We start from the raw sequence: 27,430 nt of genomic DNA, 5'->3' as shown, positions 1-27,430 counted from the left end.
AATCGTTTGCGTATATTAGTGCGATAGAGAGAGAGTAGTGTTTCGTTGTCGTATCGTAAACGATTGGCATGTTGGCTACGCACCCATGATACCTAGCCAAGAAGCCAATCGATTGCGCATATTAGTGCGATAGAGAGACAGATAGTGTTTCCTTGTCGTATCGATTGGCATGGTGGCTACGCACCCATGCTGCGTAGTCAAGATGCCAATCGTTTGCGCACATTAGTGCTATAGAGTTTCAGTGTTATTTGAAATCACGTTAGGGTTTGTATTATTATTTTTGACCCGAATGAAGTCCATCCAAGTTCTTATGATGGAGTCAGGAGTTGGTCACCAGAACTCCTAATCTACTCATTATAATTCCATCGTGCTTGGGCTCAAAAGATTTGCCCTGACGAACACCAACGATCTAGATGAGGTCCAGGGTCTCATGACGGAGTCAGGAGTTGGTCACCAGAACTCCTAATCTACTCATTATAATTCCATCGTGTTTGGGCTCAAAAGATTTGCCCTGACGAGTACCATCGATCTAGATGAAGTCCAGGGTCTCATGATGGAGTCAGGAGTTGGTCACCAGAACTCCTAATCTACTCATCATAACTCCATCGTGTTTGGGTTCAATAGATTTGCCCTCACGAGCACCATCAATCTAGATGATGTTCAGGGTCTCATGATGGAGTCAGGAGTTGGTCACTAGAAATCCTAATCTACTCATTATAATTCCATCGTGTTTGGGCTCAAAAGATTTGCCCTGACGAGTACCATCGATCTAGATGAAGTCCAGGGTCTCATGATGGAGTCAGGAGTTGGTCACCAGAACTCCTAATCTACTAATTATAATCCCATCGTGTTTGGGCTCAAAAGATTTGCCCTGACGAACACCATCGATCTAGATGAGGTCCAGGGTCTCATGATGGAGTCAGGAGTTGGTCACTAGAACTCCTAATCTACTCATTATAATTCCATCGTGTTTGGGCTCAACAGAGTTGCCCTGATGAGCACCTTCAATCTAGATGAGGTCCAGGGTCTCATGATGGAGTCAGGAGCTGGTCACCAGAACTCGTAATCTATTTATCATAACTCCATCGTGTTTGGGCTCAATAGATTTACCCCGACAAGCACCATCAAATTACCATTATGATGAATAGATTAGGAGTTCTGGTGACCAACTCCTGAGTCCATCATGAGACCCTCGACTTAATCTAGATCGATGGTACTCGTCAGGGCAAATCTTTTGAGCCCAAACACGATGGAGTTATGATGAGTAGATTAGGAGTTCTGGTGACCAACTCCTGACTCCATCATGAGACCCTGGACCTCATCTAGATCGATGGTGCTCATCAGGGCAAATCTTTTGAGCCCAAACACGTTGGAGTTATGATGAGTAGATTAGGAGTTCTGGTGACCAACTCCTGACTCCATCATGAGACCCTGGACCTCATCTAGATCGATGGTGCTCATCAGGGCAAATCTTTTGAGCCCAAACACGTTGGAATTATAATGAGTAGATTAGGAGTTCTAGTGACCAACTCCTGACTCCATCATGAGACCCTGGACTTTATCTAGATTGATGATGCTCGGCAGGGCAAATCTATTGAGCCCGAACACGATGAGGTTATGATGAGTAGATTAGGAGTTCTGGTGACCAACTCCTGACTCCATCATGAGACCCTGGGCCTCATCTAGATCGATGGTGTTCATCAGGGCAAATCTATTGAGCCCAAACACGATGGAGTTATGATGAGTAGATTAGGAGTTCTGGTAACCAGCTCCTGACTCCATCATGAGGCCCTGGACCTCATCTAGATTGATGGTGCTCGTCAGGGCAACTCTATTGAACCCAAACACGATGGAGTTATGATGAGTAGATTAGGAGTTCTGGTGACCAGCTCCTGACTCCATCATGAGACCCTGGACCTCATCTAGATTGAAGGTGCTCGTCAGGGCAACTCTATTGAGCCCAAATACGATGGAGTTATGATGAGTAGAGTAGGAGTTCTGGTGACCAACTCCTGACTCCATCATGAGACCCTGGACCTCATCTAGATCGATGGTGCTCATCAGGGCAAATCTTTTGAGCCCAAACACGTTGGAATTATAATGAGTAGATTAGGAGTTCTAGTGACCAACTCCTGACTCCATCATGAGACCCTGGACTTTATCTAGATTGATGATGCTCGTCAGGGCAAATCTATTGAGCCCGAACACGATGAGGTTATGATGAGTAGTTTAGGAGTTCTAGTGACCAACTCCTGACTCCATCATGAGACCCTGGGCCTCATCTAGATCGATGGTGTTCATCAGGGCAAATCTATTGAGCCCAAACACGATGGAGTTATGATGAGTAGATTAGGAGTTCTGGTGACCAGCTCCTGACTCCATCATGAGACCCTGGACCTCATCTAGATTGATGGTGCTCGTCAGGGCAACTCTATTGAACCCAAACACGATGGAGTTATGATGAGTAGATTAGGAGTTCTGGTGACCAGCTCCTGACTCCATCATGAGACCCTGGACCTCATCTAGATTGAAGGTGCTCATCAGGGCAACTCTGTTGAGCCCAAACACGATGGAATTATAATGGGTAGATTAGGAGTTCTAGTGACCAACTCCTGACTCCATCATGAGACCTTGGACCTCATCTAGATCGATGGTGTTCGTCAGGGCAAATCTTTTGAGCCCAAACACGATGGGATTATAATTAGTAGATTAGGAGTTCTGGTGACCAACTCCTGACTCCGTCATGAGAACTTGGACTTCATCCGGGTCAAAAATAATAATGCAAACCCTAACGTAATTTCAAGTGAAAATGCGTTTTTCAGAAAATCGCAGCCAAATAACACTAGACCTTACTCATAGTGTTGTGTTCCTGCCGGTGAGTAAGGTTGCCAGAGCTCAACGAGGGGCGGGAGGGGGTTAGGGTCGGCAACGCGCATGTAACTCCTCTGGAGTTGCAGGCGTACATATGCGGGCCGTATGCTTGTTTGCCACCGACTTAGTATTAAAAAAAAAGTAACACTGAAAATCCATCAATAAGCGAGTCTGTTAGGCATACTGTAAAAAATGAACTTTTATTAAGATTTTCTAATCGCAGTATATAGCACTTCTCGGAACTCCGTAGCTGATTACGATCGCAACGAATGCCTGACAATCGAGCACAGGTCCGTCCTCTAAGCGCGCTCCGCGCGGACTGAGAGCGGGGCGTCGCTGCTGCGTGATTTATACGTGTTTTAAAAAAATATAAATTTACGGCAATGTAGGTCCCATAGTTACGATTTTTTTTTTATAGGTTAACATAAAGTTACAGTTTGCTATAATATTATTTTTAAAGCAAAATATGCGTACAATTTGCGGAAATAAAATATAATAAAACCCTGTTTTCGCCAAAAAAATGAAGAAAACTCGGAAGGTATTTTATCAGTTTTTTCAAATGAATCTTCGATTGTTAATCATTCCAGCCCCTCGTACGAGATATGTTGAATCAAATTGTAGTCATTCATGTACCAAATGATTCTTGTTTATAGCAAAATTGAGAACCGAAACGCCACATCTCACTGCAAAATTTGGAAAAGACTCCCAAAAAACCTCATTAAAAAAGAGGTTTAAAAGAGAAAATGAAAATTTGAACTGTTGGAGCCCCTAGTTTAGGAAACGATTATTTAAGTACGTTATCAGTTTTTGAATAAATACTAATAGTTACGTCGTAATCTTGAATGAAAAAGGAAGCATTTTACAAAATACGCTCGTCTGTAGGAATAAGGACTCTTAAGTGTGCTCGTTGACGTTGTTCGGTAGTTGCTTTTAGTAAAGAGACAGCTGTACTTTACTAAAAGCAACGATGGATTTAAAACATGGTTAAACGCGTTTCAAGATTAGCTGCACACTTCCACGATAATAAGCTATCCATAACTGCACTAAGCTGTAAACGACATTAATGAGCAAAACACAAAAAAATATTCTCGAGACGTCTTCGCCATCTTGAATCTCAACGAAAACCTCACAGCCCCAAGTTATTTTGGCATGATCTGTCAAACTCTCTAAGCACTATTGTGTGAAAGCTTTGGGTGTGTCGTTAGAAAATCAGTCAAGTGTCGAGCCAGCTCGAAGTGGCGTTCTGGCTGCTCCATCCAGAAATGCCTACGATACACAAAGTTGACGAGTTCTTCATAAAAAATAAACTTATTTAACTTCCAATATTTGTATCCACCATCACAGAACAATGGTGTTCCGGACATTACGGAATCGGGCACGAAGTTGAAGCCAACACGTAGAGTTTGATACTTTAATGAAATGTAAAGGGTATACACTAAGTGACCGAGCGTTAACGAAGGTCTCCGTTTCAGCTTTAAATAAATAAATATTATAGGACTTTATTATACAAATTGACTACATTAAGCTCAATAAGGCTTGTGTTGAGGGTACTTAGACAACGATACGAGTATATATAATATATAAATATTTATAAGTACTTATTAAATACATAGAAAACACTCATGACTCAGGAACAAATATCCGTGCTCAACACACGAATAAATGCCCTTACCAGGATTTGAACCCGGACCCATCGGCTTCTTAAGCAGGGTCACTACTTGAGACCATTGTGAGTTTGCAGTGATAATGACTCAATGAAGTATGTGGGTATCTGAGTTTCTTTTTTAAATTTTACTTGTTTTAAAACGAATAAATCTTTAGCCTTTTACTTGTTTTAAACGGGTCCATACAAGTTGCATATCTTTGATACGCACAACAACTTGTGTCATAATCATGACTGCGCATACAAATCAAAACTCATATTATATTATGTCATAAATTTTTAGCCATAATATTTGATGACATACATAGCAGTTGCCATTTTTTTTGTGCATATCTTACGAACCTAACCTAAAATTTTATGCGAAATAAATTAATGACTACATAAATTATGACTTAAGTCATTTATGACAAAAAACCAGTTATGCTCAGGAATAGTTATGACTAATGATTTTTATGACTTACAATTTTATGCAAAGTGTTATGACAATTAAAAATATGACAAAAGTTATTATGCGACCAGAGGGAGTCCCGTTTTAAACTTATCGCAAGGTCTACAGCTGATTGTTCACAGAGCCACTAGTATTATTATACAGAATGTCCAAATATATGAATATAATGTTAACTTTAGAAAATAATTTATTTCAGCCTGGGTCGCTTCGTTATACACAATACTGTAAAAACATTATTATAAATTACAAGCACCTGCTACAGTAACAGTAAGTACCAACAAGTAACACTATTCATATGTATATATTATGTTAACGTTTACATTGTGATATACCGAAAATAAACCTAACATGGTTACTTACTCATATTTCTGTAGAATATTCCAGCGGTCCCGGAATATCCACATTTGACCTTTGATTCCGGCATCCAAATCGATGTCCCAGAATAAAAGCCTTATTATATAACAGTAGACTACAACGGAATTAAATAATAGGTATTATACGATCTGCACGTGTTATAACAATACAATATAAGTACCAATATAATAAAGGAAAATGTGAAATAATGAACTAAATGTAACTATAGGTACATATACATATAAGTACCTACATAAAGGAGGAGACGAATGGTTCACGCAGCTTTAGCCGAAACCTGTTCCTTTTGTCACTCACGCTTTGTCGAGAGGAAATACAGATTTGAGAATTTTAGGTAAATGTTAACGACCGGTCTGACCTAGTGGGTAGTGACCCTGCCTAATGAATGAAGCCCATGGTCCTGGGTTCGGATCCCGGTAAGGGCATTTCTTTATATGATACGCACAGATATTTGTTCCTGAGTCATGGATGATTTCTATGTATTTAAATATTTGTATATTATATTATATATTGTCTGAGTACCCACAACACAAGCCTTCTTGGGTTACCGTGAGACTTAGCTAATTTGTGTAAGAATGTCCCATATAAAGTCCCTACAATATTATTGCCGATTTTGTATGCTAGGCGTCTGTTTACGGCGCATTTAGTTGGCCATTTTTAGTGCTTTTTAAAGTAACCTAGTTCTTGTAAAAACAACAATATCAAAAAAGCAAAACGTCGTTCAGACACACAGGTCATTATGGTAATACATGTTGTTACCAAGCGTCTTTGTACGTAAGTCGTTCACTGTTTTTGCATGCTACCCTCTCCTATTTAGATTTAAGCAAAATTATTGTTTTCTCAGTAAGTGATTTATGTAAATCTTTTGAGAAATAAATATCTTAAACCATAATACTGAGTTCATATAAAAAAAAAAACTATACATCTAGGGCCAAAATTCAGAAGGGAAAATGTCGAGAACATTTGTATGGAAAAATGACCAATAATTCAGACCTGTATTTATTTTATTTAAAACTTTATTGCACAAAAGAAAAACTTAATGTACAAAAGGCGAACTTAATGCCATGAGGCATTCTCTACCAGTCAACCTTAGGGCAAAGCAGAAAAGATTGTAGGCGGTGCTTTTAAAACTAAAATAAATTATTATTGAAAGAATTGGAGTCCTAATACATCTTTATCAATAATAAGTAATAAAATAATATAAAAAGCACATTAAACATACTCAAATTCATTAAAGTTATATAAAACCTCTCCCATACCTACTTAATTCTGTTGTTTTAATATCCTTTAAAAAAAATTCATTTTACCTATTCGCGCAATAAATAATATTCACTTACGGCCCGATTCGAAGAAAGAGATACGATAACGATAAGTTCTGGTTTAGATAAGTTATTCTCATTTAGATATCGTTTGTATGTCGTATAATTGACAGAAGCAGCTCGATTCGGGCAAGCAATGTTATTTTGACATGTCGTTTAGTTATCGATCGTTTAAAGATATTTCCAAGATCTTGAAGGTGTCTTAATCATTCTTCGAATCGGGCCGTTACTTACTATTATTGTCAGAACGAAACTTTCATAATTGAAATTTGAAATCAAATTTATTTGCAACTTAAACATAACTTCACTATATCATATCATATCATATCATATCATAGGAACTTAGACAACAGCCCTTCCCTATTTACATAAATTACAACAGAAAGTTACGAAGGGACTGATCACATATAATGCATATGCAGAAATTCAGAATCTAATTTATATTTAGTTTGCTGTGAAGTTTATGTCGGCGGCCAATCGTAAAATCAGACAGATCATGAAATTCCTAGCCATAATGTAGTACCGGTACTGATAAATCCGCTATTTAACGCTAGATGTCGACTGCGAAAATAATAAGCGTTTTGATAAGAAACCTGATGTATGGAGTGAGAACTATATGCGTACTTATCTATAGTTGAGTAATTTAAAATTATATACGGAAACTAGATTTTGTCTAAAAGCTTAGCTACCTACTGCTAGAAAATCACTCCGCAACTACTTTGCAGACGCCTGAGATAAGTGGTAGACTTAAGGTGACATTCGGATATCAACTGCAACTGCATTACTGTTGCGACATTACTGCTGCCGAACTGTCACTGTTAATTTCCTTCATAAAATGGCGACAGTAATTAATACGGCTAAAATGAATGACGTTCGTTGCCGCATTACTTTCGCGATTTGAACGTTGATTCCGTCACTCATTTTATCAAGAAGTTTGACAGTGACAGCGCTCGCATCAAGGCCGCAGCTAATAAAATCACTGTACACTTGTATTAGCCGTTAATTTTAGTCGTACTTAAACTTCCTAATACCTTGACACTGGCGAAAGCCGTTTAATTTTAAAAGAACGAAGTAGAATAAATAATAGTACTACCATACAGAAATGACACTTCCTACAAAACCGAAGTTTGACAGCGATTCAGGGACGAATCACGCTGTCCCTTTCTATTGTATGGCACTATCCCTTCCGACAATTTAGGGTTGTCAAAATTCAAGTCATTATTTTATCTGTAGTTGTGCACGAAAAGGAATGTTAAGTGATGCCAAGCCTAAAATTTGCTCGTAGCAATGCTGAACCAAGCGGAGCCGAGAACCTGTGTCGCCCCACTGGCAGTAATGCTGCAACAGTAACGCAGCTGCAGTTGACAACCGAAAGTAAACTTTTAGCATGTTTCTTAAAAACAGTACGAGTAGTATAGTTGATCTCCCATCAATAGTGTTCGTGATTCTGAGAAGGAATAACCTTAAAATGTTAGGAATCTTAAGAACACTTTAACTTGCAACTGTAACAAGCCCATTTGCAATGAGAGCGAGCATATTTTTAAGTGTAATTTACTGTAATTTTTCTGAATAATTTATTCAGAAAATGGATATTCTAGTCCATTTACTTTGGCACTTTGGTTCGGCGGAGGGAAAGAAATGCTTTTAATAAAAGTAATTTCGGGACAAATTTGCTCGATTTGGCTTGGATAAAGGTTGAATAATAATTATGGCGGAGAGTTCCCGCAATTTGTTTCGTTCAAGACGAAAGTTCTTCTCCAAACAAACGTGGTTCCAATTTTCCTATCTAGATGAGATATGTTAACATTATATAAACTATTTTTACATAATTTGATTTATATAAACCAGAGCTACGCTATGCGTTTATGTTTCACTTTTTTCGATATTTTTATTATATGAGTTATGTAGACGCTTCCAAAAGTATGTTCGCATTTTATTTCTCTGAAAACAGCTATAATAATTAATATTAAACGAATGGGCATAGGAAACGTCGATATTTTTATTATATGAGTTATGTAGACGCTTCCAAAAGTATGTTCGCATTTTATTTCGCTTAAAACAGTTATAATAATGAATGTCAAACGAATGAGCATAAACTGTAGGGGGCAGCACAGGAGACATAAGATGTTTGACGCGAGGTGTAAATGTGAAGTTTATGCTTCCAATGTAGCCCACAAGATGGCAGAACCTACTATGCACAAGAAAACGAACGAGAACGGTAGATTGCAGCACTCGTTTTGGCGTGAAGTGTCAGTTTACATGTTTATGTTTCCGCGCACTCCAACGCGCACGGTCCCTATAGTAATATCCTGAGAGTAAAATAGGGAATACGTTTATATCGAGAAGTAGTAATACGACCTTTAATTAAAGTTTATAATTGGTTAAAACCTTGTTTAATAAATTTCTCGAAATTTCGAGATTTCCCGAAAATTTGATCACCAGTTCCGATTCCGATACTGGATGGAAGTGCCCATTCTTGAGAATTTTCGAGAAATATCAGTCTGGGGAATTCCCGGAAGCATTCCTTATGTACAATATTTTAGACGAATTCGTGAAATCTAAATTGTTATTAATAAATATTGTTTCTCTCAAACTGTTGCTTTTGAATGTTTATTGTTTTAACAGTGTTATTTACGGTGTGTTTCACAATTTCTAAGTAAAGTATTGAGTAGCTAATAACTAATAAATTAACTAAGAGATCAAAGTTCCTGCAGATCTTTGCACTTTATCTACCAGTTAAGCTTATTTGAAAATGGTGAAACGCCAACGATAACTATATTCGTCAGATAAGTGGCAAGTAGCTTATTCAGGACTTTACCTGGACATTGTAAAACAGGCCCTTAGCCTGCAGTTGTTTGACGATAGTTTTTACCGATTCTCGTTGTCTTGTTTTTAAATTTTAAACATTATTTTGTATTTATGCATATCATATTGAAAACAGAATGGATACATCGTAGCATGGGTTGTAGTAAAATTTTGGTTAGGTACTTTTCTTTCTTAAAGTGACATTTGGATGGTACGAGTATGTTACTGCAGCGGCATTACTGTTGCGACATTACTGCCGCGGCCATGACGCGGGCGATATAGCTGTCAATTTCCTTGATAAATAAGTAATTGATTGAATGTCATCTCAAAATCGCGACTATAACTCGACGGCGATTGTCTACCGTTTTGTACAATGTAAAGTATAGTAACAATGTCTGTACATTGAACCTGGGGGTACCCGTGTACCCCCCTGCATAGAAGTTTTGTATGAAGGGGTACTTTATATCTGCAGCTGACCGTACAAGGTAGGTAGATACCTAAGTAAGTATGTAGCTTCCACCTAAGCTAATTTTGCTCCAACTTGAACAGAACAAAGTAAATAAATGTAATTTTTTCATAGAAATGAATGATGACACTGTGAAACTTTGTCATTACAATTGCCAAACAGTTTGTTTGGTCGGAATCCATGTTGGTAAAATGTTGAAAACTTAAAACTTAATCAGTTACGAGTACAAGTTTGGGCCCGATTTAGTTTAAGTTTACGCTCGGTTTCATCAAACAGGCAAAATCAGTTCGACTACATTCGTGGCCCAAGTTTTGAAGCTTTGAGTGTAACTTACGCTAAGATCATTCGTGCGAGACCTAGAGGATTAGAAGCCCATTCGGACGTACACTGACATCAACATTATATCAAAATGATGTCATTTAGTAATCGTGCGTCTCACTCGCGCCAATACATGCATAGATAAGTAGGTATGTGTGATGTGTGAAATGCATGATAATAAATGACATCATAAATATAAGAGCCTCGTTAGAAGTACCATTTTGTACTATTTGGCGTTGAAACTCAAGGTCCGTGGGGTCTTAGCGCGCACACGTTTTTTGCAGAAGCGAAGTTTGTATGTAAAAGTAAAACTTATACTTGCTCTAATTTATTTGTATTACAATTTCTAGAAAAGAAAACTAATAACAGACATATATTATATGCATTGAGTTTTTATTACTACAGAGAAGCCATGCCAAACAACAAAACTGTCCCAATCACTGTACCACGCGACCAAAACGTCGTAAGATCATAACATTTAATCCTGGCTGAATGCGGATAGGCCTGTGTAAAATGACAATATGGCGGATGAATGTTTGATGTCACCATATTTAAGAATTATTTCGCTTAATATTTAGTTTTTTACTCACAAGTGTGATGTGTGTTCCACAAAGGGTACAAGAATTACGAACTCGTGTTAATGAGGTAAGCCCTCGCCTTCGGCTTCGGGCTTGAAGTTAACAATTGTTTACCGCCCTTAAGACACAATGTACTATTCTAGCTTAGTAGAGATCGAGTACACTAAGTTTCCAGTAGGTTCCTGTTCTTCCCTCTCTCTCTCTCATTGAGCGTAAGCTTGAGCGAAATTGAATTTTAATTTTTTGTGTGCTTTAATAATAATAAAAAGAAATCGCTGAGTTTATCAAGCCAAGCATAATAACAGCTCATTTTTAGAAATAATTTTATATTTTTAGTTTTTGTGCAAAATGTATTATAATTATTTAGACTGCATTTTAGACGTAAATAGAAATATATTTATTGCAAGAACATAGTGTTTTGATACAATCGGTGGTCTTAGAATAAAAAGTCCTTATGTTCTACCCTATGCAAGGCATGCAATATCCTATAAAGCAAGCGTCAAGCAAACGTGCAAACAATACAATTTAAAATATAAACATTTAGAACATATGTATCGGATGATAAAAATTATAAATAGTATATTACTAAATAAAGCATCAGATTAGGAAAATAAGGTTAAACATGTCAATTTAAAAATTATTGCATTTAATAAAAATGAATAAATTACCAAGCGTTCAATAATAAAATCATGGAAAAAATTACAAATTTCAATATCTCAACATAATAACAAAATAATTTACTTATTGATTTTCGTCGGACATCAATTCTTGAATTGAATAGTAACACTTTAATAATAGCCATTTACAGAGGGCATTTTTAAATACCCTCGGTTCAGTTTCCAATATGTGTTTTGGTAATTTATTATAAATTTAAATGACCATTGAGTATACATTATTCTTAAACACATTTTTTCTTGCTCTAGGTAAGAATATTTGGTTTTTACGTCTGGTCGATCTAGGAAAAAAAGTTTTTGTCGAATCGCTAAAGTACCTAGCTATAGAAAGCCCTCAAGATTGCTAATTAATTTTAAGCAACCGTAATGTGATCTAAAAAAGAGACTTTTAATAACTCCGTTCTCTGTGCCTACTGCACCTTAGAAGAGACGTTCTGAAGTTAACTGCAGCTGCATTATTGTTGTGACGTCGTAGTTGCTGCCGCTGTATCTGATAATTTCTTGATAAAATTACTGACAGAATAAACGTCAGAATCAGAGCCAGTTATGCGGCTGCGAGCGCTACTTTATTTTATCAAGGAAAATGACAGAATCAGCGGCGTGAATAACGATGCTGCAGTAGTAATGCGCCTGTTGTTGACATTCTAACGTCACCTTACTCGTAACAATGATATACACCCGCCCTGTAACCTAGTACACAGTACGGCCTTAAACGCTAGCGCCTGGGTCAAATCAAAGTTCATCTTGCTTGCACCAATGTCAGCACGAGGGAGATGCATTGTGAGTTAGTTTACACAGCCGGTAGCGAATATGTCAGTGTAAAACTCGTGATAAGTAATCATGAAGTCAGTACGCGGAGCCGTGGCAGTTGCGTGAGGCAATGCCTTTTCCCTGCCTCCAGAGACCCCCTGTAGTTACTAATACTAATGAACATTTTTGCAATAAGCCTTCGCACAACGAGCGTGCTACTATTAGCCATTTGTTGCTTATTTATTGCTAGGTATCACTCTAATTAAATATTTCCATGAACCACCCCCGCTCTAATTTACGGGTTCAACACGATTTATAAATAAAAGTAAGCTAACAATGTCAAATGGATCATCATTATTTTGGATGACAAAACAACGTTCCACGATGGTGGAACACCCATCGTGGGTGTTCCACGTTCCGAAAGATAAGTATTTTGTCGTTTTGTTTTTTTCCATTCATTGGTACGTTTTTAATTATTCAAATAAGCGTATTTTATGAAGCTGAAGCTGGCGTGAATCCGCTCTGGACCGAGCAAAGTGCCATCTTGTGTTGGAGGCCAAGACTCATTTTGCGTCATCGTGCCAGCCAAGTAAATGTTTCATGAAGGGCTTAACACGTTTTTATGGTAATTTTTATTTTATTTCTGCTCAGAATCATAAACTCTTTCGGTCCTAAAAGGAAAAAAGTTTCCCGAGATTTTTATTTACATTCCGTTAACATTTTTCATAGACTTTATATGACGGTAGTAGAAAACGAAAGGAATGAAAAAGGTATGGAAATTTTGGGACACCATTTTTCCAGTTAGAATCAAAAGAACTTCTGAGTAAAAAATAACTTCATAATTGCCACATCTATAAAAAAGTAAAATTTTAAATAAAATAGCCATAATCTGACATAGAATTTTTAACCTATATTAAAAAAAAAACAAACTAAATAATACTCGTAATAAAGTACCTACAACAATAGGGGGATGAATCTTAACGAACTTAAGCTAAACTCCAAATTTCCGTTATTAGAGCTGTTGCCATGAGAGTCTGAGACACAAGACGACATATTAAAGATTTTGAGTGCGAAGATGGTGCAGGGATCATATTCTGAAAGTCCCCCAAAACCCCTCTCATCTACTACCTGTTCACATCACTAATGAAGGCAGCAGCTTTTTTATGTTTATGTATATTGTATCTTACGTTATCTGAATAAAATATCTTAACGAACAGTTGAATGTTGCGTCATGGCCATTAATACGATTTTTTCCATCTTACTGACACTTGCGGTGTCAGTGGTCAAGGTATAAATATGGCAGACTATTCTAGAGACTTAGACAGCTCATTCAGTTGTCGGATGTCAGACCGTCAACATCTCAGGAGATCCTGAGAATGCTTCGTAACGAGGCCTAACACATCGACATCGAGTTTTGTAGTTGTGGTTGTTATATTTATTTGCGTATTTATTTTTGCGGTGGGAGGGTGTCAACATTAAATGCATGTAAAAGTACGCAAGTATGTATAACGGGTTAGCACTGATTGACTAGCGCGTTATCTTTTCGCAGATCAGAAAAGTAATATTTTTTTGGTCAATTAAATTAGACTAAAACCTAAATCTAACTAACCAACACAAAAACTATCCGCAAAACTCGACCCGCGCCCCTAGTAGGCCATCACGCTCGCGCGTTGCCACGTTGAACGGCGATGGACAACCTCTGCATCAGAGGGCCTACAGCGAACCACGTTCGACGGGTTGCCTCTCTGTCGCACTTGTAAATTCGTACGTAAGTGTGACAGAGAGGCAATACGTCGAACGTGGTTCGCGGTAGGTCCTCAGGAACGACCCGGAGCGAGGGTCATGACCACCATAAAATGACAGTACAATCGACATTTTTCTTTTTCTTCCAGAGTTTGAAAATTGCCAGGCGTAGATACCTACGTGAAATCAAATGGCACCTATCAATAGCATAAAGAATTGGCGCCTTTTCTGGCTACAAGCCAGCCTTTTTTATCTAAAATATTACATTGGAAGCAGAAATTCTACCTCGAATTGGACAAATATAAATTGCTGATATCTGCTATTTATTATTGCTGATGTGGTTTATTTAATGTTCTATCGCATAATTATGCCAGATTACGCGCGTACGATGTACGAGGCAGATCAATGTACAATATTCTCCGTGTTTAACGTATTTTAGACAATACAACGAATGGCCGCAAGTCGTCAACAGAAACTGTTGAATAAAAAATTAATTAAAACTCGTTGACGAACGCAACAATGGATGTTGTTTTGAATTGCTGTGACTTTGACAGAATTGAAACGTAACGCCTTTGTTATTAAATTCTTCAAAGAAAGTTCTCTTATGTCGTGCAGATAGCGAAATAAACGTAAGGGATTTTATGTTTGCTTTTGTTGAGCAGAGCGACGGAATACATATAATTATACACGGTTCCCGTGAGCATTGCGAGAGATTTCAACAATGTATTCCTAATCATATTTAAAGACTAAAATGTCCTATGAACTTATTTGGAATTCGCTTTTCAGAATTTCAGAGTTAAAGCCACTTACAAAAAAAAACATATTTTTATTGTTACTTAGTACAAAACGCTTTTTTGATGGTGATGTTTCCACTATGGGACCTTGTCCAAATATCGTCAATAGATGTCAAAAAGTTTCCTTCGTCGTTGGTTGAGCATAATGTGATATAATGTACCGGCAGTTCACCGACATAATTGCGTTACAGCTGGTTGCGGTTGAAGCTAAATTATTCAGTAATCTCAGCGCTAAGCGCACATTAACAGAGCTTGTGAGCTTGTAGTCTAAGGGACTACCGCGAACTTTCGACATGCTGCTTCTCTGTCGCACTTTTAAATTCGTACGTAAGTGTGACAGGGAGGCAACACGTCTTTAAAATGCATACAACACCAACACCAAAAAGCACATGAACGAAAAATTGTTTTCAAGGAAAATCCAGCAATTTGTACTGAAAGAAAATACTAAAGAAAAACTAGCCAAGCCATATCAAGCTCTTCAGTGGTGGAGGCCACTATAGCACCTAAAAAAACACGAATAAAAATATTGTAATAAATATTGTATTTGTTCCATTAGTATTCCAGCAATTCGAGATAAAAATAAAGAGACATTCTTAAGTTTGACATTAATGTAATAAACCCAGTGAAGCTTTGCTTTCTCTTTGTTAGCTATTAATAAGTTTTGCGTCAAGCGTTTCATTTAAAAAAAAAGTTATTAAAATGAGTTATTTCCATATTATTATTATATTAACCAACCGATTCTACAACCGGTATGGCCTAGTGTGTAATGAGCCTGCCTATGAAGCCGATGGTTCGAATCCCGGTAAGGATATTTTCCATTTATTTCAGTATTTTTATATTATATATATCTTTGTCTGTGTACCTATCCACAATACAAGCCTTCTTGAGATTAAATACCGTGGGCCATAGTCAATTTGTGGAAAAATGTCCTTGTAATATTTATTTTATTTATTAGAAATGAATTCCACGTTTGCACATGAAAAAGAAAACAGGTGCTACAAACAGCTCGTAATTGCTGAAAAGGTGAATAATTAAACTTGATTTAATGATGAAACTTGATAGGGCCTTAATCAAAATGTAGAAGTTAGGTACTCACAAATGTTTAAAATAAAAATGCTCGTTTTAGTTGAGTAAAGGACGTCTCACTCTGGAGAGGTCCAGGTCCGGGCTGATGCGTCCGAAACTTGGGTTTCTATAGACAGCCACATCTGAGTCTCGGTGACGTGATGATTTCTATGGAAAACGAAGTCTCGGGCGCTTTGGCCCGGACCTAGACCGTCCGTGAGTCATTCTTAATGCGAGCGTTTTAAATTAAACAAGAGGTCTGAAGTCTGAAGTTTAAATCTCAATATAAACCAATAAATTTATCTCAATGTATTCAAAAGTTATTTACCATCCAAAGTTTGTTATTTACATAAGTTTCAATGACGTTTCATTTCAAAAATAACCGTTATTACAAACATTGACAAACGGGGTTATCAACAAAGTTGCAGCATTATGTTATAGGCTAATAAATAATGTTCTGATACGTATTGCACTCAGTTCTTCACCAACATTCATTGGTTAATACATAATACAAATTGAACTTATTTTTCAATATAATATTGTCACTTATAAGAGAAGTTATGCCTTTGGTCTTACTTAAATACACAAAACATGTTTGAGTAACCGAAAACAGTTAGTATTTAAAAAAAACCGTCGTGACAAAAGCCTCAAGCTTAGAAGGGCTGATTTTTAGTTGTAGCTTTATATCCGGCATTTTTTGATGCACTCATTCTTGGTAAATATTACAAAAAATACTTTACATATTTCCTTTCCGTATTATATTATGGAATAGACCTATAGGGTGACGCCGCGGACCGCAAAAGAATCTACAAATTACAGAAGCGCGCAATTTGTGTAGTCGCCGGTGTCAAATGGGACCACCCAGCTAAAGAACTATTTACTAGTAATAGTAAATAGTTCTTTAGCTGGGTATAGTAGTAGTAATATAATCCATACTTTACCCTGCCTTTATATCCTATAGGTAGCTGTTTAAGTATGGTTTAATTTCGAGCAGTTCCAGACAAATGCTGAGGAACTCAAATAAAACCTTAGGCACCGCCACGAACTTCGTCCATCCCGTACACGGCTAGCTAAATCTAAAAAAATGTCTGCACACAATCGGCCCTAAAATCAACAACCAAGTCTCTGAAGATAAAAACTGCGAAAAGCAGTAATTCATCCGTATTTCAGCTTAAAAAAGAACCTAGTCTCTGCTGCCTGCTATAGCACATGGGTGCTGCCATGATAATGCTTAGTACTAATTAATTTACCGAATTTAAACGAAAAAAACTATAGGTATGACAATAAAAGTCGGCCCAGAAATGAGCTGATCAACTCTAAAGCTTTTGAAAGCTATTTAAAGTAATTTACTGCAGTTACCTACTTAGGTATTTATAAGCAAAAACTTCTCAGGCAATTGACTCAGTTTAAAGGGCGAGAGATTTATTAGACCGTTTCATTTATTTGAATCTCGTAAATTTTAAACGAGAAGAGCGAGAGTAGGTATGCATTATTTATTAAAAGAAAAATACTTACTCCGAAAAACACTGTTTGGGAAATTCGCATTACAAATATAAATAAAAAAATATAAATAAATATAAATATTATAGGACATTATTACACAAATTGACTAAGTCCCACAGTAAGCTCAATAACGCTTGTGTTGAGGGTACTTAGACAACGATATATATAATATATAAATTTTTATAAATACTTAAATACATAGAAAACACCCATGACTCAGGAACAAATATCCATGCTCATCACACGAATACATGCCCTTACCAGGATTTTAACCCGGGACGATCAGCTTCGTAGGCAGGGTCACTACCCACCTAGGCCAGACCGGTCGTCAAAATTACAAGTAGGCACATAGGAGAGATTTTATGAGTGTGTTATGCAATTAGCATTAATGAAAGTAGGTTGTAAGCATGGGAACGTAATAGTTCCTTTTCTTTCCTAAAATCCCTTGATCATTTGCAAAGTAGGTACCTTATGACATCAATTTTGGAAAACGCTACAGTTTCATCTTCATCATTAGCCTTTGCGTCTATTGCAGACGATTTATGGTTTAACGCACGAGAGACACCGTTTTTGGTGGCTGAACAGACCGATGCGAGACTGACATGGTTTACCACAGGTCTGACAAGAAAAAATAGCGGAAAGCGGTAGTGAGATGCCTTGTCGTCGTTCTTGCCTCTTGTCAGCGAATGCAGCGGACCAGGTCTCATCACAAAACTTGCGATACTCCACAACGCGTTTGCGCCACTCCGTCCGCAGTTTTGCGAGCATCTCCCAGTCTCGGTGGTCGATATGCATTGCGACACCGAGTAAGGCGCTTTACGTGTCACGCCTAAATTACTCCGCCGTAGCCGACGAGGTGGTGGAGTACGTTCGTCAGAAGACTGGCTACATGCTGAGGGTGCACGAGCTTCAGTCGCATCACTATGTGCACTTCAGTTCATTTGTGGTGCGCGTGCCGCGGCCGCTGCAGGACACCATCGCAAGCGCGGACTTCTGGTCGAAGGGTATGGTATTTCAGCGGTTCCGGGGTAACTTGCCGAATCCTACACCGAGTCATACGACGGTACGGAGCCACACTGTTACGTCGTCACTCAAATCCAATGTGTAAGAATAATGTCAAACATTAGATTGTATTTTGTTATTATTTGTGTTTTCTCGTATCTTTGTATTTTTTATATATTTTGTAGTTCGCAGTGCCTTAGTAGTAATACTGCAATGCTTTGTAACTAACTTGAATGATAAAATAAAAATTAATAATAAATATGGAATTCAATCATGTCCCCTCTTTGCGCAATCTTTAAAGCGAAGCAATGACCTCCCAACGTTACGTTTTGTATTCGCAACCGCACCAAGAAGAACACGACGAAACAGTTGAGAGGGTTCCATCACTTATAACCTGTGCACATGTCTTAGCCAACGCAGACGTCTCTGTTTAAGAAACGCGGTTAAGCTAGGCAGCTGTGCAATTTCTAGAACCCTTTCGTTTGTCACCCCGTTTTACCATGATATCCCTAAGATCTTACAAAGGCAACGCGTGTAAAAAGAGTTTATACGACGTTCTATATTGCATACGTCGTTCAGGTTTCAACTCCGTACAAGAGTATTCCATCATAAACATTTTCATGTAAAATGTTGCCAAGACGATACCATACGGCTCGCACTGTCAAAAAGTATCAGATCTCTTGTAGAGCCAAGCTTCTTATTCTACAAGCCTTCTTTCAAATAACTTCACAAATTCTACACCTCAGGCTTGGCCGTTCCTCAATCCACCAACGGAGCAGCATCTGACGTCCACGAGGGTGCATCATACATAGCCGATAATCACTACCTATACGAGTTATCGCCCGGCAGGCGATAGGTAATAGAAATCTCTTCCTGGCTTGCGGTCTATTAAATGAATTACAATTACCTTTTGTTTCTAAAGGGGATCAAAATACAGGGGTCTTACGCGATTAAAAACACCTAATATAAAGCAAAACATCAAACACACTTTACTCACCACATAACGTAATTAGCAACAAAAACATCATTTTAATAATGTCATGAGTTCACTCACACACTTCAAATAATTGCTATTTGTAATTAGAAACTCAGTCACACGATAGGTTTTCAATTCACTAGTCGTAACTTCATCTTTTGTCCCGTAATAAAAATATACCAATAATTGAAACAGAATTCGTTGTCAATGATGTGGCTTCTAAATTCAAAAACTTTTATCGGTTAGAATTGTTGTTTACAAATGACGGAGCGCGATCGTATGCCATGTCAGCTCGAGCGGTGACGCGAGCGTGCCGGCCGAGTGCGCGCCGCGAGCCGAGTGTCCTCTGTGCTCGCTAACCTAACGACATGCGCAGTGCGCTCTCTCCACTACCCCTAAAGGCTCCTTAAGTGGATTAAGTTTTTAAACTTTGACAATTGATCGAATGACGTAAGCTTTGTGAAAAGTTGGTAATGTGACGTTTTGATTACTGTTGTAAAATTTGTTAGAAGTAGGCAACATTGATTTTTTCAGATTATTCTTTGTCTGAATTTTTTAACGTCAAACCCATGTCACATTATCGTGTAAAATATAAGATGTAATTTTAGTCTTCGGAAACGACAGTCAAATAAGTCAAGTTTTTTTTTTATACTACGTCGGTGGCAAACAAGCATACGGCCCGCCTGATGGTAAGCAGCCTCCGTAGCCTATGTACGCCTGCAACTCCAGAGGAGTTACATGCGCGTTGCCGACCCTAAACCCCCCCCCCCCTCATTGAGCTCTGGCAACCTTACTCACCGGCAGGAACACAACACTATGAGTAGGGTCTAGTGTTATTTGGCTGCTGTTTTCTGTAAGGTGGAGGTACTTCTCCAGTTGGGCTCTGCTCTAGATCTGGAATGACTTCCACTGGCTGTGCCCTACCACACAAAGCGAGATGACATTCACAATGCCCATACCTCTCTTTTGGACGTAGTTTATGGACGTACCCGGGTCCGGGTTATTAATATGTCACGAAGAAAAAAGTTTTTATTTTTATTTGCGCATTTGAATTTGTCAATATTTTCCTTCGTCGATAGCGTCATCTTAAATGTATTCCAAAATAATAAAATAAATCCAAAACAAATCATTTGTAATAAATCAATATACCTAAATTAATCTTATACAAACTGTTATTAATATATAGAAAACATAAGTATTTCTTGAGATGTCTATTCTGCAACGTGGATTATGGATGTTACTCTACCTAAGTACCTCCAACTGCACTTACAAGTTTTTAATTTATTAGCGTAGCGCTCCTCAACTTCTCGAGTCCCACTTTACATATTTATTTATAAAGTAAAGATGGTCATACTCTCATGCGATGTTTAATCAAATGCTGCCAGCAGCGTTCAAGCTTTATTTATTTATTTATTTAACCTTTACTGCACAATACAAAAAAAGTACAAATGGCGGACTTAATGCCATAAGGCATTCTCTACCAGTCAACCATTGGGCCAAACAGAAACTTAAAATTGGTGCGGAAAAGAAAATCAGTACAGAGAGATAAAAGTCACTATCTAAACACTACTATTATAAACAAACATGCATAAATACATAGTATTTTTATAAATATACATACATGCACATATATATATATTTGAATTATTGTACCCATTTAAAACCGTCATATAGTCTTACAATGTTGGTGTACATCCGAAAAGTATTATTTACGTAATTGGTCGTAGCTTTATGGGTAATCCAGAAAAGTTTATTGTATACGGCCAATGTGGTGTTCTCGCCTATAGGGGAAGGCCGTTTAAAAGCTCTTTTGTCTATTATATATTCATAACATAATTTCCATCTTCACCACTTAGATGTTTGTTTCTCCAGAAACGGCCATCCTCACACGGCTAAACTATGGAGTGATCTGTCGCCTGCGGATTTTCCGGATCGATACTACCTTCAAACCATCAAGAAAAGAGCGTACTCCCTCTGGTGTTGCAGGTGTCCATGGGCGATGATAATGGCTTAATATCAGCGATTCACCTGCTCTTTTGCCTCTAGTGCAGGGTCGTATTTACCCTAGGGCCAAGGGGGCCATGGCCCGGGACGGCAGGCTGCGAAGGGCAGCGCAGGTTCCGCGTCTCCAGAAGACGCCGAAATAAAATGCATTTGTGCTCATTATATGCAGCTTTTCTCATTTAATTTTTTATCATTATAGGCGATTGTCCAATTAGACTACAGTCATGCATGAATAATTTACAATAATTCTGTCCCGCTTTCAAACGCCATCAAATTTCCCTGATTTATTGCTAAAATATTTATAAGTTGTCAAAATAAGCGAAAAACGTTAACTGGTAAAAAAATATGACGCATATTTTAAGAGAGGGATTTTTATTTGAAGAAGAAAATTTCGAATCTGATTTACAAATACTCTAAAGAATGATTTTGTAATGAGTCTATCGCACATTTTATTTTCATGTAAAGCGTGTTGTGTGTATGTTGCTCTCGAGAAAATTTACTACAAGCCCCTCGTTATCACATACTGTAACATGCATAAATACTTAATGTTTTTCAGCTTTATTCTAAAATACATGCCTATAACCCTAATCGTTTACCTTTTAGGCTATTAAACGTATAGAAAAATTGTTTACCCTACATAAAACGTGACTTTTTTCACATATGAGAAGACACGAGCTGCCGACTAACACTCTATCGGAGCAAATTGATTTTCAAACAGGAAATATTGAACATTTTCTAGACACAGTCGAGCGAGCGCTGCATCAGCAAAGTACTTACTACTCGTATTGACCGACTTTGAGAACAAATCAAATTACTTTATTTAATAGTTTTATATGTGTTTTTTATGTAGTTACACTTCTATATATAAATTATAAGCTCATATAGATGTCAGATTCAAGCACGTACAGCTCGCCCTTAGAGTTGGTTAAAGACGCCTAGTCTTTTTTATTTAAATGGCATGTGCTCGAGAATTTGGGACGCGTACCATCGTAACGAGGTAGCCTAGAGGTCCAGAGGGACTACCGCGAACCACGTTCGATGTGTTGCTTCCGTGTCGCACTTGTGAATTCGTACGTAAGTATGACAGGGAGGCAACACGTCGAACGTGGTTCGCGGCAGGCCCTCAGGCCGTTAGCCGCGTAAATCAACTATTATCATTTTCGCTAGACTGCCTGAACTAAAACCCAAAGAATGCTACTCGTATCAAAATTAAGCGGTAATAATAGCATACGTGATTAACCCTGTGTGGAATTACAGCCGTTTCAAACGTCGCCAGAACTTTTCTTTAGGTGATAAAATACTCTCGCAAATTGCCCACATTTATCCGACTCCGCAGGAAACCGCTGCTAATTTGAACTGTGGAGAATTCCCCTTTGTGAGCTTATGCCTGTTTATACGCTCGCATTTTACGATTGGCACTCAATCATTTAACGTAAATTTCCAATAAATGGCAATAAATTAATTTGTCTTATTGCAGAAAAGCTATCAGATGCTGTCAGAAAAATATATTTTATTTCCATTTAGTTAAAATCATTGCAAATGTATACTGTTTTTTTTTTGTTTCTTTATTAAGTTTTCATTAGGCGATTAAATGCATTTTATTCATCAACTTAGTGCATTAGCGCCTTGATATGAACTTTAAAATATGCTTTATCAGCATTAACATCTGTAGGGCTAAGATGTTCGGCTCTTTATCATTTGTCGCCATGCCTGTCACGTTCTAACAAGTATGTAAGTGCGAAAGTGACGAGCATAGTGACAAGCGATAAAAATGGAATCATGCTGCTACTGCTGCAGGGCTAAGATGGTCGGCTCTTTATCATTTGTCACCATACCTGTCACGTTCTAACAAGTATGTAAGCGCGAAAGTGACGGGCACAGTGACAAGTGATAAAAATGGAACCATAATGCCACTGATGATATACTTTACTTTATGTTGTTTTCTTCTTTTGAACTTCGAGACCTCACTTATTCTGGGCGCTAATGAAACTGTTTCCGAACCTAGGGTCTATTTTAATGGCTTCTATGTATTTTCATTTTCAATCGGAAAATATAGTCTATGTCTTCTTTAATCGATAACTATATTTAACGTATAAAAGTACTATCATTATGCATATGTGGTAAAAGTAATTAAATAAAAAATACATTCATTAAAAAATACTAATTAAAGGACTAACAAATAAACTATCAATAAACTTAACTATAAAACTAAACCTAAACTAACCTCTAAAACTAGTCAAATAACCCACCCCGCGTCGCTCCCAACGCAAAGGTGCCCATCACGCTTGCTGCGTTTCCGCTTTGAACCGCGATCGACAACCTTTGCGCTAGGAACGACCCGAGACCCCTCTCCTGCAAGTGCCGCCCCAGTTCTCATCTCTCATCTCATGAACTGTGATAGTTAGCTAGTTGAAATTTCTACAGATTACGTATTTCTGTTGCCGCTATAACAACAAAAATACTAAAAACAGAATAAGATAAATATTTAAGGGGGCTTCCATACAAAAAGTGATTTTTAGGTAATGGTACGGAACCCTTCGTGCGCGAGTCCGACTTGTACTTGGCCGATTTTATTTAAATACTATGGAGGACGGTCGAAGCGATAGCTGCAGGAACTTGCAATTTGCTCCAAGCAAAATTTACTCCCGTGAAAAATGCGCCGAACGACGGCCAGTGTCCTCGGATAGTCACGTACTGTGGACTTTGATGACTATCTAACGGTTATTGAGTGCTTCAAGCGGGATGAGGTCATGTACACATTGGATGTCGATTCACATGCCGCTCCGGTGTAATAAGATAAGATGACATGAGATGAGACCAAACTTGTGACAGCAGTTATTTTGTAGCATGGCAATTTTATTTGTGAACATGAACTTTCATTGATGACTTTTTTTAGGGTTCCATAGTCAACTAGGAACCCTTATAGTTTCGCCATGTCCGTCTGTCTGTCTGTCTGCCTGTCTATCTGTCCGAGGCTTTGCTCCGTGGTCGGTAGTGCTAGAAAGCTGAAATTCGGCATGGATATATAAATCAATAAAGCCGAAAAAGTCGTACAATAAAATATAAAAATTTAATTTTTTGAGGGTACCTCCCCTACACGTAAAGTGGGGGTGAATTTTTTTTTTGCTTCAACCCTACAGTGTGGGGTATCGTTGGAAAGGTCTTTCAAAATTAATAGGGGTCTTTAACAAACATTTTTTGATAAAGTGTATATATTCGGAGATAATCGCTCCGAAAGAGAAAAAAAATGTGTCCCCCCCTCTAACTTTTGAACCATAGGTCCAAAAAATATGAAAAAAATCGTGGAAGTAGAGCTTAAGAAAGACATTAAATGAAAACTATAGCAGACATGATCAGTTTGGCTGTTTTTGAGTTATCGCAAAAAGTTTTTCCCATAGTAAAAAGACTTTAATTAGGTACTGATTATGCAGCCTATTTGTTTAACTCGCGTGAAAGGTACCGTTTCATCCCTTGGTTAACAATTTACTATACTTTAAGCTCCAGTTTAGCTTATTGTGACGGAAGAGTAACTACGGAACCCTACACTGAGCGTGGCCCGACATGCTCTTGGCCGGTTATTTATTTATCGTAAAGATGTGCAGTTAAAATATATAGCTCGTCCAATCCATTTAATCCCATTCCGTTCAGTTGGATGCAATAAATCATGCATACAATCTTTAGCAGAATATTCGTGGCGAGTTCAGGCGTGTTGTTCCAATCACTCGCTGAGCGCAAGTGAGTTGAATTCGAACCAGTATAAAACACTGATTTATAGCGAATTGTGACAGAATAAGTAATAGTATTTCATACGAAACGGATACGATCCACGCCCCGAAAGGCATGACCTCATCCCGCGGCGGCACATTGTCTACAAGTTAAAAGAATCACAGGAAGCTTTTTTTTTATACTACTTCGGTGGCAAACAAGCATACGGCCTGCCTGATGGTAAGCAGTATCCGTAGCCTATGTACGCCTGCAACTCCAGAGGAGTTATATGCGCGTTGCCGACCCTAACCCCCTCCCACCCTCGTTGAGCTCTGGCAACCTTACTCACCGGCAGGAACACAACACTACACAACACAACACACAATACAACACTGAGGCAATATGACAATTTTGACTTTTAATATGAAATTTTAATTTATCGATGTTAGTTTTATTTATTCTTGGACATTCTATTATTTCATTTTCAAATTGTTACAAGTGTTACGAGGTTTTCCCGAGGGTCTACAGTATGAGGTTCTTCAAAAAAGGAGTGTACAGATTTTTAAAGGGTCGGCAACGCGCATGTAACACCTCTGGAGTTGCAGGCGTCCATAGGCTACGGTGACTGCTTACCATCAGGCGGGCCGTATGCTAGCTTGCCACCGACGTGGTATAAAAAAAAAGTGGATGTTATTTTTTTACTATGAAAAATTTTGCCACTGTTTTATCTTCTTAATTTTTCTATATTGATTTATTTTATGTTAAACTTATGAATTATTTGCATGTCGTGTCTTCGACAGAATACTGATACTTACATGTAAAACCTTTTCTGTTATCATCTTGTACCATACGTATTTTGGCAAATGAAGAAATTCTATTCTATTCTAATCGTTGATAGAAAACTCCAATAGAAACTAAAACAATGTATGGAAATAGTCAATGATTATTCGAAGCATTTGTTATCCCGTTATTCTTTTCATTAGGGGTTTTCAATGTACCATCGTCTTCTTGACTAGGCCCCCGGTTGGATTAGCAACGATGACGGGAAATTCTTAAGGCTTCTTACCTCCTGAATTTGTGACAGCTATCTCTGTAAGCAAATTACTTATGTTAAACGGGCAATGAACTTTACAGTATTTCTAATAATAATAATATTTCATTATTCATATGCCATAAGGCTTGAGATACACTTGTAAGTTTTACTTACGTAAGTAAGGACAAAGCTATTTGTTAGAATGAGATAGTAATATTCATCTCTCACTCTGTAGTATAGCTGTGTCCCTACTTACGTAAGTAAAACTTACAAGTGTACCTCAGGCCTAACTGCAACTTGAACTTTGAACTCACCACTTTCCACGTCTTTTGCCAAGGTAAAGGTTAATACTCGTAAAACCGGTCAAGTGCGAGTTCGTTTTACTCGCGCACCGAGAATTCCGTACAAACTTTGAATTATCTCTTGTTCCTGTAAAGGCGAAAGAATTTTGAACAGAAGTACCTATACTAAGTATTTATGTGTACAACGCCATCTATCGGCAAATTGTCTAACTAATTTGCGCGATGTAATGCACGTATGTTAGTTTTTCGAAGATAATTCTCTATCATGTGAACCGATTTCAAAAATTGATCTTTTATTTGAAAAAAGGTGTATTAAAAGTAATCTCATAAAAATTCAGGTGTAATAAACATACGTAAGGTTGGTTAAATTGCAAACTGAATTCGGAACAGTTCTTTATTAATTAAAAAAAAAAGTTACCAAGATAGAGGTCTAATTATATTTTTCCTGTAAAACTTACAGTACTGTTAATATTATGTAAACAAATCATAATTTTTCGTCGGTAAATTTCGGAGATAAGGGGGGAAAACGGTATTTTTTCTCTATGAAAAAAAATGTTTTGGAATGTACAATTTGAACTCTTTTAAGTGATATCCCACTTAATCTAGTCACTAGACTTTGAAATTTGGCCCCCTCTTCATATTGGGCATTTCCCATAGGTAATTCATAAAAAAAATACTTTCAATGTGTCTCGGTTAGCGTGGTTCATACCTATTCCAAATTTCAAATCGATAGCTTAAGTGGCTCTCGAGATATTTAGCGATGTGACAGACAGATAGACGGACGGACGGACAGAGTCGCACTATAAGGATTCCTTTTGTACCTTTTTGATACGGAACCCTAAAAACGCCAAACAGTGAATAGCGGAGTGCAGGGTTACGCGGACTGTTGTAACTTGTAATAGCCGCTAGTCCGGCCCTTTCCCTGTACCTGCGGGTCCTGAGGAAACCCTGAACACTGCCATTAAAGCCGACTTTACATGTCGCAAATGGACGGAGTTCTGTTTCCGATTCGTTTCATTTTACAGTGAAAAAACGAACC

The 27,430-nt window shown here is 37.8% G+C and overlaps 1 protein-coding gene across 1 annotated transcript in view; it reads right to left on the bottom strand.

The window, feature by feature from the left end:
- The window catches only part of LOC133522375 (uncharacterized), a 35,437-nt gene extending 15,733 nt beyond the window's left edge, over window positions 1-19,704 (bottom strand). The window contains exon 1 of the mRNA XM_061857696.1: window positions 19,369-19,704. Within this exon, the coding sequence (XP_061713680.1) occupies window positions 19,369-19,399 (31 nt within the window). The 5' untranslated portion in view covers window positions 19,400-19,704. The remainder of the gene's footprint in view (window positions 1-19,368) is intronic.
- Between the last annotated feature and the right edge of the window lie 7,726 nt (window positions 19,705-27,430).

This window comes from Cydia pomonella, chromosome 10 (genome assembly GCF_033807575.1).
Source record: "Cydia pomonella isolate Wapato2018A chromosome 10, ilCydPomo1, whole genome shotgun sequence".
NCBI lineage: Eukaryota > Metazoa > Arthropoda > Insecta > Lepidoptera > Tortricidae > Cydia > Cydia pomonella.
Note: the sequence above shows the minus strand (reverse complement) of the source record. Positions and strands in the feature narration are given on the sequence as shown.